The sequence below is a fragment of the Halichoerus grypus genome, chromosome 5, assembly GCF_964656455.1.
Source record: "Halichoerus grypus chromosome 5, mHalGry1.hap1.1, whole genome shotgun sequence".
In the NCBI taxonomy this organism is placed as follows: Eukaryota; Metazoa; Chordata; class Mammalia; order Carnivora; family Phocidae; genus Halichoerus; species Halichoerus grypus.
Window position 1 is genome coordinate 142,556,249 of NC_135716.1, and position 13,839 is coordinate 142,570,087.

At 46.9% G+C, this 13,839-nt stretch overlaps 1 protein-coding gene across 9 annotated transcripts in view; it reads left to right on the forward strand.

Annotated features, from left to right (window-relative positions):
• Positions 1-13,839, forward strand: part of DAB1 (DAB adaptor protein 1) — a 1,108,242-nt gene that overhangs the window by 1,055,580 nt on the left and 38,823 nt on the right. Inside the window, exon 12 of one of the 9 annotated variants that reach the window (XM_078073089.1) lies at positions 6,729-6,803. The exons of the other annotated variants lie outside the window; for them this stretch is intronic. Coding sequence (XP_077929215.1) covers positions 6,729-6,803 — 75 coding nt within the window. The remainder of the gene's footprint in view (positions 1-6,728; positions 6,804-13,839) is intronic. 9 annotated transcript variants of the gene reach the window in all.

The following is a 13,839-nucleotide window of genomic DNA, read 5'->3' on the forward strand; positions in this document are numbered from 1 at the left end:
GGTTGTTCTGACTCAGGCACCCATACAATTTCTACTAAAACCTACTGCCTTTAGGATTAAAGAAAATGCCAAGCCCCCATCTCCTCTAGACAGAATTAGTACTCAGGCCGGTTTCTGACTCCCATTACTCATTGCTGCTGAGGCCGGCCCCCGGGGGGTGGCTGTGAACACCTCTCTCCCCCTTTAGCCCAAGTTCCATGAGGCTCGCCCATATCAGACTCGTTCCTGACCCCTCACTCTGCCTGTGCACTGTTTTGTTCATTCTGATGTTGAAAAGATAATTGGGAGTCCCAAAGAACAAATCTCAATGAAAGCTGCCTCCCTCTGAAAGACCCTCCAAAGGCCCTCCCTTTGGCCTTCCCTGCCTCCCACCCTCCAAACGCCTATGTTTCTCTACAAGACTCCTGTCCCCCAACAATCAGTATTCAGTTGGTTTTCCTTGTCCTAGATTTTTTTAAATGTTTTATTTATTCATTTGATAGAGTGAGCAAGCGAGAGAGCACAAGCAGGGGGAGCAGCAGAGGGAGAGAGAGAAGCAGGCTCTCTGCTGAGCAGGGAGCCCCATGCAGGGCTCGATCCCAGGGTGCTGGGATCATGACCCGAGCTGAAGGCAGATGCTTAATCCACTGAGCCACCCAGACACCCCTTCCTTGCCCTAGATTTAATTCGGTTTCCCTGCTGCAAATGTAGGAAGAGTCAATCCATTAATGTGAAGAATTGCCGAAATTCTCTGGACAACTGTTCCTAACCACCCTGCCGCCCCGCCCATCCCCATCTTTCATGGCAAAAAAATTTTCATTCACAATTCAGCAGTTGGTTTTTCCTGTAGTTTGAAATCTGGATCAAGATGTTTCATAATTGAATTAAATCTAGTCTGAACATTTGTCAGTTTCACTTCCTCATTAAGCACCACATTGTAGAGAAATGATAATTATTGGAATGCAGTTAACATAGATGTCACACAAGAGGAGGTCTTCCTGAGCTAAGGGAAAGGAATCTGAATCTGCATATTCCCACGAAGGAAAAAGAAGTTGGCCCCGTCTCATGTTTCTCAGGCAGGCTTTCTTTTCACAGTACTTAACAAAACCGTCCTGAGACAGAATCTAAAATTCCTAGAATCTCAGAGTTAAGGAGAACATGAAAAGCTGCTGGTTTAGCCTTCCCACCGATGCAGGAATCCCTCCAGAGCACTTGTGGTGAGCACCGATGAACATGCCTGACGCTGGCTTTGGCCCCCATGCCTGCAGTGACAGACCTTCAGGACTTGTAATCCCACAGCTCAGGTGTGAAGAGTCCTTTTTTGAGTTTCCTGACAACTTCTATTCATTTATTGATTCACTCATTCATCCACTTGGCAAATATTTACTAAGGAACTCCTACCTGCCAGAAAGTATCCTATTCACTAGAGATAGAAAGATGAATAAGGCTGGCTGCTTGAGAATCTTAATGGTCTCAGGAAGGTAGACTTATACCAATAATTGCAGTCGATGTAATCCAGGCCATAAGAGGCTGTCTAGAAGATGCTGTGGGAGCATAGTGGGGAAGCAGCACACTTTGCCCGAGGGAGTTCAGGGAGGTCTTCACCCAGGAGGTGGAGTCTTAAAAGATGATGGGGAACTTGGCACTAGAGGAAAGTGGAACAGTATTCAGGAAGAAGGAGCTGAATGTTTAAAGGCACTGAAATGTGGAAAAGCATGCCATATCCCAGGGGCTGATGAAGAGTCTGGAGTGGTGGGACTGCAGGATGCCTGCACAGCAGCAGGAGACAGGGTGCCAAGGGAAACCAGCACCCGTGAGTGAAGGGCCTGGAATGTGGTGCTCAGAAACTGGGATTGGCTGGGAAGCCACTGATGCTCTAAGGTGTGGAGTGGCGCTATTCGAGTTCCGATTCTCAGCATCACTTTGGTGGCCTACAGTAGGTGGCTTGGCCATTGGAGAGACCATTAAGAAGCTAATGGGATTACCTATGTGTATCTATCAGGATGAAGTCAGGAAAACAGAGCCCACACGAGGTAATTTAATAGAGGGAATTTAATGTGGAAAACTCGTTACAAAGGTGTTAGAAGAACTGCAGAGCCAAACAGAGGACAGTGGGGCAACCCAAATTAGTAAGAGTCAGAAGTTGCTACCATCCCCCGGGCTGGAAGCACAAAGAGAGGGGCCAAGGCTGCCAGCAGGCCCTGGGGCTGCAGAGGGAGCTGTCCAGCAGGAGCGGGGACCTTGGCCAGAGGGGCCGGCTGTCTGGTGGAAACTGAAACCATGCAGGCGACTCCACCACTTGCCAGAATCCTGCCCGAAAAGGGCCAGCGAGAAATTCAGTTCTTCTCCCTTCCTCCCACCATCCAGCGTCCAGTTAGCTCCTCCTGTTGGCCAAATCTAAGGGGAAGTGGGTTGGCAAGGGAGCTTGGGCAATGGAGTTGACAGGGATCAGCCCTCATCATACCACATGGAGCGGAGGGAGGGCAAGAATGGGTCTGAGGGCAAAGAGGTCAAGAGGTAGATAAATAAGGACTACAGTGGGTCTGGACTGAGGGTAAGACCCTGCAGACAGGGAGAGGGATGGAGGGAGGGAGGTGTGTAAATTTGAGCGAATGATGGGGTAGATCTGGAACGATCTTGCTGATGGGGCTGAGAGAAACATGAGGTCTAAGCTATCTCCCAAGTGGCCAGCTTGGGGAGGTCATGAACCAGGCATTATGGCCTGAACGCTCCATCTCCTCTTATCTAGTGCTGTCAGTTACGTACATGCTATTTTATGTCTCCAGGTTCTAAGAGTGTTTGCAGGTCAGCCTTTCCATTCTCTGTCTTCAGGTTCTTGCCAAAGACAGTAGTCATCCCTTTCATCCCCCTCTCTGTTCTCAGTCCCTGACTTCCATTTGGGTGGTGTCACATTATCACTTTGAATGATATCTGGCTCTTTCTTTGCAGTTTGAAAAACCGGGCTGTCATGAATGGAATCAAGCAGAGTTGTAGACAGCTTGCTGTTAAATCATTCCCAAAACTTGTTTTCTACAAATGCAAATGTGGAAGGGGATAAGTGCTTACGTAAGCAGTTGCCTGGTGTCCTGTTTGCTCAGTTGTGTGTTGGCAGTAATCATGTCTGGACAAAACAGTGCACTCCATTGCTGTGCGTAAATACCTGCCACTGTTCTCCTGAAGGAATGGTCTTCAAGCTTTTTATAAAACCCCAGAACTTTCATTCAAATGAAATGTACCCAGTAGCTTTATATATAAACAGATGGAAGGGTAGTTGTGGTTGAAGCTGGGTTGGAGCCTCAAGGCCTACCCACCTGGAATCCTTTACTGAAGGATGGAAGGTTCTAGAAAGGCAGAGATCCAGAGAGGGTAATGTGAAAACCACTGTCCAAAAAATCCACCAGTTAATTCCATGGGTGGGAGAAGTGGAGTGTTCAGATGAAAAGATCCTTCATGTTATTTTCCATTGGAGCCTTTGTTATTCTATAAGCGAATTCATGAACACAGACTGCGAGCCTGCTCTTCGAGAGACAGTAAAGCAGCAGAAAGAACACAGAATTTGAAGTTAATCAGAGCTTTATATTTCTTAGCTGTACGACTAGGCAAGGTGCTTTAACTTTTCGATTGCTCTGAGTGGCCAGTTGGCAACATGGGCAGAGCACTTGGCATTAGTTAGAGGTGGAGCCTTTCAGCCCTACTGCTTAGGCCTTACATTTCTCTCCCTCAATTACCAGCTGTGTGAACCTGAATGGTGTGTTCACTCATAAAATGTACATAATGACTATGGTGCCTACCTCATGGAATTCTTCTGAGGACTGAATAAGGTGATACATGTATAACATATAGATCAGCCTCTGGCACATAGTAAATGCTCAATAAATGTTAGCCATAATTATTATTATGAGCTGTTATGGCCATAGGACTATACCAAGTGCTTCAAGAGGCAGAAGGAGGAGTAAGACCTGGCCCAGTCACTAGGGTGCTTTGGTCTATGGGCGGGAATAACTTTGGTATATAGAGGGAGGGGCTAGAGTGCCTTTAATTCTCCGTGGCTAAGCAAATTCAACAAGATCAAGTGTAACCTGAGAGTCTGGGGTAGGGCTGAACCTGCAGGAGAGTTTCATGGCTATGGGGCGGGGATAAGGAACATTTGTCACTATCAAAGCAAGGGGCGGAGATAGGCGCTTACGCACAACCACGGGACTCTCCCAAGCAACCATGAGAAGTAGGTCTCTCCTCTACTATGAAGGATATTAAAGATCAGAGAAGTTAAATCACTTAGCATGGCCAGAAGAGGCATCACTAAGAATCTAAGCCAGTTCTCTCTGAACTTAAATCCAGGGTGACCTAGTTTATCATCCAAACTGTGTCACTTTTGAAAGCAAAAGGGGTCTGCTATTAACAGTGCTATCAGGACAATAGGCATGAACAGGAGCTGTTCTTAAGCAAACCAGGATGTAGGGCCACCTACCTAAAGCCAGTGAATGTCCTTCCCAACTGGACCAACCTTGTCTTGAAGACCAGAAAACACATGAGATTTCAAACAGAAGGCAGGAAGCCTCTGTCCTTCTTGTTCTTGGCACTTTGCACCCATTGTTACCTGGGCTGAAACAACTGCAGTACTAGCTACAAAGTAGAGGTGCCCTGACACGTGCTCGCCCCTTCAGTGGGCATAAATCAGATTATTTGGAGATCTGTTACGTGGTGAAAAAATGTGGACCCGCGGTATCTGTTAACTGCTACTGCTGTGAGCCTATCATTATTCCTCTAATACAGACCATTAACATTCACAGAACCTTAACTACAGCATCTCTAAGGAGCACCGCTATAATATACAGTTTCCCCATAAATATCCATTGATGCTGACACTCATTCTCTCTTGGTACAGTAATTCAGCTTTTCTGGATAAATCATCATGCAGAGGCCACCCCTTTCTCTTTCCCTAACTACCATTATTAGTGGTTACAGAAGGATAATGAACAAACTCGAGTTGTAAAAAAGGAGAAAGAGATGAATGATCGTGGAGAATACAAAAATACATGTTGGGGACAGTCCCACCCCGAAACACGCAACACCTGTTTTAGCAAAGACTTGGAGAGGAGGCAAGAAATGAACATTTGCTGAGCACTTACTGGGGGCCAGGGAGCACGGGCGTTGTTCGGTAAGCTCTAGCTGGTTCAGTGAATCACCAAGACTGCATTGCCTAAACAGCCATTTGTGATACTTTTTAAAAAAACGCAACTTCCTTGGCCCCACCCCCTGGATCTGCTTTGGTAAGGCTCGTGTGCCTGTGTGTGTGTGTGTGTGTGTGTGTGTGTGTGTGTGTGTGTAAAGGGAGATTGATAAAGCTCCCCCAATGGATTCTGATGCTCCACTCAGTTTATCTAGTTTAACTAACATAGCAACTATGATTGTCTCCATTTTATGAACAAGAAGACTGAGGTTGAGATGCTAGGGGGAGAGGGAAATAAGGTCTGGCTCTGAAGGAGGCATCCCTGGCTCCTGACTTGTACATAAAGAAGGGCTCCTGGGAAGGTGACATTGACTCACCTGTTACACACTCTCCCCGCCCCACCTCCTGTTTCCTGCCTTTCGCAGAGCTCTGTCAGCGCCTCACCATGTTTCTCTCAGGCAGGTTAGCAGCTCTCCTGGTCTCTATTACTCCTCTTTCCCACCGGTGTGTGCTGTCAGCCCAATACTCTGGCTTCGTTCCTGATTTCCTGTATTTTTCAATCTCCTTGTGTCTCTGGCTATTTCTCTGTTGTTCTTTCCACAGTCACCTAGAAATTTCCAACCCCTTGGGCCCCAGTCATTATTACTTGCAGTGTGATCTGGCCAGGGTCCTCCAGAGAAGATCGGGGTTGGCTGTGGCAGGGCGGGCTCCTAAGCTGCCCACTGTGGTTGCTCCTTCCAGAACCCTTAACTCTCTCCCTAGTCTTAAAGCCCAGATCGTCTGACACCTTTTGTTCTCCTCAGCATAGCTTAATAGTTCGGAGCACGTACTCCAAAGCTAGCCCACTTTGGTGAAAATTGTAGCTCTACCATTTACTAGTCGTATGACCTTGGGCAAGTTAATTAATCCTTCTGGGCCTCAGCTTACTCCTCTGAAAATGAGGATAGCAACAGCACCTACATTCGTTGTAATAATTAAAGGAGTTAATATGTAAATAGTGTCTACACACACAGAGGAAGTTCCATCTAAACAGTAACCGTTATTATTTTGCTGCATGACTCCCACCTGGCCAAGAAGGGCTGAGGTCTTAATATTAAAACCATCCCTTCCTCTTCAGACCAGAATGGACTGTTTGGGATACATTCTAGAGATAGAATTACCATTTCTTAATGAATGATTGGATGTCAGCGTGTGGGAGAGAGATGAATCAAAAGTGATTTGTCCATTTGGGGGTTTTATGGATCTACCACAACCAAAAATAATGATCTCAACCATTTGTGACCTGATCAAGTCTATATGGACTAGTTTAGATTAAAAAGGTCTTTCATAGAGCAGATGTAGCCAGCATGCAGGTAACGAGGGTCTCTGCCTGTGAGGTCTGTGTAGGATCTCGTGAAATATGCCATCTTCTTGCCCTACTACCTGGTCTTCAGAGAGAGGGTGTCCAGCACCAGAAAACAGGCAGGAAAAGCAGCAGAGACCAAAGCAGTGATGTCAAAGTAGCAAGCGTGCAGTTCCCTTGTCCCTGTAGTAGCATGCACAAAGTGTCTTCTGTTGTAACTGCATGGTTTCTGCCTAGGTGCTATACAAGTCAGCCCGGGTCCCAGCCCTTGCCCAACTCACATTTCCCAGGGGAAGGCTGCCAGCAAACAAGGTAAAAGACAAACAGAGCATGAGTGCAAGCCACAAAATCAAGCGAGATAATGTGATGAGAAGTGGGGGGCTGCTCTCCTATTTAGGGAAATGGTCACAGGAGGTCTCCCTAGTGAGGTGACACCTGAGCTGAGATCTAAATTATGAGAAGAAACCGGTGGGCCAGGGACAGGGAAAAGCAAGGATAAGGGCATGCCCCAGTGGTCCACGAGGAACAGAGGGAAGAACGGTATTGGCCAGAGCACAGCAGGAAAGGGGGAGAGTGGAAGATGAGTTCAGACACGGGGGCGGGGGGGCAGCCAGGCACGGACAGTCCTACAGGTCATGGTGCAGAGTTTGGATTTTGTTCCAAGTGTAATGGAAGACAGTGGAACCTTTTACGCAGGAAAGTGAACCTGATCTGACTTAATACCACTGTGACTGCTGTATTGGAGATGAACTTAAGGGGCAAGAGTAAAAACAGAAGTCCAGGCAAAAGAGAATGCAGTGGAAGGGATGGGAAGAGGCAGGCAGAGTTGAGGTAGCTTCTGGAGAGAGCAATTTTTAGTGAATGGTTGGATGTCAGGGCGTGGGAGAGGAGGGATCAAGAGTACACGTGAGGGCTTGAGCATCTAAGCATGAGTTGTTGGCCTTTACAGAAATCAGAAGACAAGGAAAGAATGGGTTGGGGGAGATCCAGAGTTCTTTGGACATGGGATAGGATCACTTCACCAATTTCTAGCAACTAAGGGGGAGGGTGATAAGATCAGATATTGGCCCAACTTCAAGTAATGAGGAGTGTCACAGATTGACTACCACCCTTCAGCCACCGATGGATCTCACTAATGGGAAGGACTTGAAGAATTCAGATGAAAATATCATCCAGGTACTAGAAGGGCCAGAAGGATGGCATATCCCTGTTTTTGTAACTTTTTCTGAGACATCTCCCTAGCATGTCTTTGAAATCAGAACAAGGGCCATTTACCCTGATTGCAAAGCCTCAATGGGTCAAGTGACAGAGTGGATATGTGATCCTTTCTAGAGTTTATAATAGTAAATGCCAAGTCTTTGTGAGTGAGCAAGTGTGTGTGTATGTGTGTGCATACATGTGCACACACATTCATGCCGAGCATTTGGAAACACCATATGGACTACCATACCCTCCACTTAGTAAGTCATGCTATAACCAAGTTTCTGTTCAGTTTCCTATTCTCTTATATAAACATGTTCATCCATTCACTCATTCTGGTTTTTTTTAATTTGCCAATTCAATATAATTTCCTTTTGTGTGCTAGTCACTGGGCTATCTAGATATTAGGAATGCAAAAATAAGTAAGATACAGTGTCCCATAAAAGGAACTTAGTCTCTACAAGGTCGTAGTCTGTAGTGGAGAAGAGAAAATCAACCATTGCAACTGGACATATGTGAGCCTGCCCAGGGGAGGCTCATCTAATCCATCCCGAGGGCCTTGGAGAAAGGCTTGGAAGAGGTAATTAGACTCAAGTCTCTAGGGATGTGTTGTGGTTCTCCTAATGAACAAGGATGAGAAAGGCAGCCAGTCATGGGGAGTAGCTTGTACCAAAGCCTGAAGGTGAGAAATATACTAAGAGACCTGTTAGGAGGGCATGTGAAATCATGACACAAATTTACAAACTATTTGTAAGTTGGACAATCAATCAGAGACAGTTGAGGATAGTGCTCTTCCGGATTTCCTGACTTCCAACCTTTAGGCTGCTGTCCAGGTCTGTCCTTTTGGTGAACATTGCCTCATCTGATCTTCAGAGATCTGTGAAGTAGCCATTTCCCTCACTGTTTTACATATGAGCAAGCTGGGCTTTCCTTGGGGCCTTAGTTTCCTTGTGGTAAAATATGTGCTAGGTTTCTCTGCGGTGACTTACGGGTCTCCTCTTAGTCTGTACAGTTGGGAGGGGAATCGTGATACTTATTTGGAGGTCTTAACTCCAAATGTATATCAGGTGCCACGCCTGTGAAGCTACTGCCTGAAATCTTACCCAAGCTAATCTTCACATAGTTTTGTGAGATGGATATTTCCCCAATTTCACAACAAAGAAAAATCAAGACATGAGTCAAGTAGTCAACTTGCATTCACCCAAAAAGAGAATTCTGGTTTTGGTTGTTTGTGATGGCTTCCGTCCTATGCATGGCGTTGCAGCAGTGACGTTGACCCCCGCTCTGAAAACGCTCAGTGCGGTACCCCTGTTGTGACACTCGTCACGCTCTGACCTGAATTGCAACCTTCCAGTTGGCCTAGCTTGACTGTTACAGCTCAGAGGAGGGACAGCATCTCAGCCTTTGTAGTGTTGGCCCAATGCCTTGCTTGTGGTGGGCACTCAGGAAGTTTATTAATCCTTAAATGAATGCCTTGAGGACTGAATCCAGGAATGAAGACGTGACTAAGGAAATGAATATGCCCGAGCACATAAAATCTGCATTCTTCCAGAGAAGAAAAGGAAAAGCATTTTGCCCAGAACGGCTGTCAGAGCAGCAGGCGAAGCCCTCCTGACTATTTTTTTCCTCTGCTGTGACATCTTTCCATTTGTGATTTCCTCTGATTGGCTCTGCGCTCAGCCTGAGCCTCCGCTACTCTCCCTTAGTTTCAGCTCCATCCAGTATTTCTTGTTACCGTTTGGGTGCCATCTGGGTCCCAGGAGTAGCCTCTCCATGACACACGCAGCAGCAGAGAAAGAGACAGCTGACTCTCGGAGAAGGTCCCCTGCCCTCCTCCCCACCAGTGTGTAGGGATCCTGTCATGCCGCTGAGCCAGTTTCACAAGGGGTTCTAATTCACTCCCTTTTCAAAGTACTGAACTGCTGCCAAATCTTGTTAGGAGCTTTGAAACATCCTCGAGTTTTTGCTAATGGAGGACCAGAATAATAGATTTTTGAAAGGAGAGGCAATAAAGGAAGAGATCGTTAAAAACAAGTAATTACGAGCTTTGGGGAAGTTGTTCGCCTTCAGCCTCCCGTCTTCTCTTCACCTCTCCACCTGTGCACGTGTGCTCCCTCGCTGACGGCCGCTGGAGGAGGAAAGCCGTCTTGCAGCCCGACGAAGGGAGCCGAAGCAAGGAAGGGGGCTCCACATTCCAAAATTCTCCTTGTCAAGTGGCAGCGCTTTGGGGTGAGGCCATGGGTTGGGACCAGGATCTGGAGCCCCGGAGGCTTCTACAAGTGTGAAAGCATGAACTTGGTGCCAGCGCCCCTGCAGAAACTCAGTGGCCGGGCTGGTGTTTTCGGTGTTTCTTCCTGATCCCCATCACTGGCCCCATTTTGGCTGTCACCGTAGAAATAGCCGTACCTTCATCTCTCTTTCTGATCACTGCCTCACGACAACAGCACCGATACCGTCAGCCCCCCAGTAGCACTACTGTAGCCATCTCAAAATGTCGGCCGCCCTCAGGATTGGGTTGGATCCTGAGTGTTTTGTAGTCGAGACAACAGCAGTGTGAACCGCCGGCATGAGCCATGTCGTCACTCTGAACCAAGCGCTCTGTACTGAAGGCTTCGCGTGATAATTATCCTAGGACAATTGTCCTCTTTTCCGTCTCCCTCAAGGGAGACAAGGACTGTGTCTTATCATAGTTGCTCAGTAAATAGATGTGGAGGGAAATAGCAGTGGGTTCTCATAGTCATGACAGAGGTCACTGGTCACCAGCACTGTCACCCCCAACCCCGACACTGCCCCCTTGTAGGCATCGTGATCCGCATCTCCTACCCCTCATCACTGTTACTGAGATCCAGCGTACTTAGCTTTGAGTAGCTTCTTGTTTTACTCCACCCTCAGCCTGCAGATCGTGCCACTGGCCCCATCCTTACCTTTTTTTTTGTCTTTTTGTTTTTCTCAAGAAAATAATGCCTATGTTTTAGAAAATCTGGGTGTGGAAATGTGGAGTTGCTAACTGGATTCTGAAATCAGGACGGAGAAGAAGAGTAGAGAAGAGAAGGGCATGGGGTAGGAGGGATGAATGATGGGGCTGACCCCCAGAATGGTCCAGCCTCGCCAGTGTTCACACGGGGGGAAAGGTATGGTCACCAGAACCTGCTGTGGCTGTTTCTGCTGGGAAGGCTATGTCACACCTTCAGCTTCTCCAGGGGACTTTGCCCCTTCCTGGGATTCGTGTTTCCCAACACTTTACAGTGGCCTGGATTCTGTCTACAGTCACCTACCAAGTAACTATTCCATGGTTATCCATCCTTCCTTCCTTTCTCCCTCTATTACTCCCTTCCTCCCTCCCTCCTATCTCTCTCTCCCTCCCTCCCTCTGTCCGCCCCCCCTTTTCTTCTCTTCCCTTTCTCCCCCCTCCCTCCCCATCTCTCTCTCCCTCTCTCTACTACTCTCCCTCCTCCTTATCCCTCTCCCCCCCCCACCCTTCCTTCCTTTCTGTAATTTTGGAAAGGGAACTGACATCCATTGAGATTTTATTCTACCATTTACTGTGCTAATTTTATTCCTACACATCAGCCTTCTTGCTGCTTCCTCTCAGCAAGCCCCTACACTGGCCTATTTTTCGAGGAGAAAACTGAGGCTCAGAGGGAGGAAGGAATTTATCCAAGGGAATGCCAATGATGAAGCCGCAGTTTGAACTGATGCTCTTGAAGACGTCCCTCTTTCCACTCCCCCACCCTGCCTAGCCTAAAAACATCAAATTTCGCACCCTGGAAGTAGCTATTATTTTCAAATGCAAATTGGTTTTCTTGACATTTGACTGAAGTTGGGAAGCACAAGGGTCCAGAGTCAGATCCCTGAGCCACAGCAGCCCCCTGGTCATTCACATTAGCCTGGTCACCTTAGCGCCTTGACCTTCCAAGGGGTGTCTGCCTTTCTCGTGCCACCTAAATCATCAGCAAATTCTTTTTACCTCCAGTCCCTATCTTGATTTTCCCCTTGCATAGTCAGAAAGACCATTTCAACCTGAATGTCCACTGAGGATGAATAGATTAAGAAAATGTGGTAGAGGCACCTGCGTGGCTCAGTCTATTAAGTGTCTGCCTTCAGCTCAGGTCATGATCTCAGGGTCCTGGGATCGAGCCCCATGTTGGGCTCCCTGCTCAGCAGAGAGCCTGCTTCTCCCTCTCTCTCTGCCCCTTCCCCCACCTCCCGGCTTGTGCGTGCGCGCGCTCTCTTTCTCTTTCTCTCGGCTCTCTCTCTCTCTCAAATAAGTAAATAAAATCTTTTTTTTAATGTGGTAAATCCACACAATGGAATATTATTCAGCCTTTAAAAGGAAGACCATCCTTCCATATGTGACAGCTTGGCTGAACCTTGAGGACATTACACTAAGTGAAAGAAGCCAATTGCAAAGGACAAATACTGCATGATACCACTTATCTGAGGTCTATGAAATACCTGAACACATAGAGGCAGAGGGTAGAATGATGGTTGCAAGGTCCTGGAGGAAGGGAAAGTAGGGAGCTGCTATTCAACTAGTATAAGTTTTAGTTCTGCAGGATGACTAAGTTCTAGAGACCTGCATTGTGCCTGTAGTTAATGGTACTATACCGTACTCTCTAGAATTTGTTAAGGTGGTAGATCTTTTTTTCTTTAAGAATTTATTTATTTGTCAGAGAGAGAGAAAGAGCACACAAGCAGGGGGAGTGGCAGGCAGAGGGAGAAGCAGGCTCCCCACTGAGCAAGGAGCCCAGTGCAGGACTGGATCCCAGGACCCTGAGATCATGACCTGGGCTGAAGACAGATACTTAACCAACTGAGCCACCCAGGCGTCACAAGATGGTAGAGCTTAGGTTAAGTGTTCTTGCCACAGTAAAAAGAAGTGGCGGGGGGAAGGAGGGAGGAGACTGTTCCAAGGACCAGCTTAATTTTTAGGAAGGCAGATGTAAATATATCACTGGATTTACAGATGTATGACACTTGAAGATGTTAACTTTCATCATAAGGTCTAAGCATTCCCCGCCCCCTCTAACCTTCTAGACAACCTCTGGGACCCTCCTGAAATGGCAGCTGGGGAAAGGAGGTCCATTACCTGCTATAATGAGGCCCAACTTTGCGTGACTACAGGAAACTTTTCAGTCATTACAGAGACATATCCTCCAAGCAGCACCAGTTCCTCTATGAGATTAGGTGGATCCAGGAAGACCACTGAGCCCCAGATCTCAGTAGGCCTGGAACATTTTGGCATTAAATGGGACTCCATTCTGTTGTAATGATGATGAGGCTTCATGGACTTCCTTTGAAACATGAATCTTAATTTCCTTTAAAAAGCCCCACAAATATCTAGCTCTGGCTTAGTTCAGGCAATGAAAAAATCTTTTACACCAGAAGAAGCCTGCTGTTTTTGCAAACTGTTTTTTAAATATATATTCCCTAGAGCTAAACTATCAAACTAGCCACTAGCTACATATTGGCTATTTAAATTGAAATTAATTAAAGCTAAATAAAATTTGTTTTTTTGAAGATTTTATTTCTTTATTTTAGAGAGAGAGAGTGAGCACCAGCAGGGAGAGGGGCAGTGAGGAAGAGGGAGAGAGAATCTGAAGCAGACTCCTCACTGAGCGCAGAGCCTGACCCGGGACTTGATCCCACAACCGCAGGACCATGACCTGAGCCGAAACTAAGAATCAGACATGTGACCAACTGAGCCATCCAGGCGCCCCAAAACAAAATAAAACTTAAAGTTCATCAGTCACACCAGCCGTATTTGAAGTGCTCAGTAGCCACATGGAACCACACAGGCTACCATACTGGATATTACAGACATAGAACTTCCCATCTCACAGAAAGTTCTATGGGGCAGTGCTGCTCTTGGGAGAAATCATTTATTACATCACATTTTCTGGTCCCCATCTCAGCTCCTCCACCACCCCCACTTTGTTCTTCATTTGCCTGAGTTTTTCCTGTCTCTCTCTGCCAGGAGGTAGGAAAGCAGCTGTTTACTCTTGGCTAATGGTGATAGAAAGCTCAACTCCTAGATACCACAGAAGGAATTAGTCTTCATTAGCATGTGTCTTCCTTGTTAGATCACTCACTGGGGAAAGGTACATACATTCGAATGCCTGGAATCACTAGGTGCCTTAATGGTACC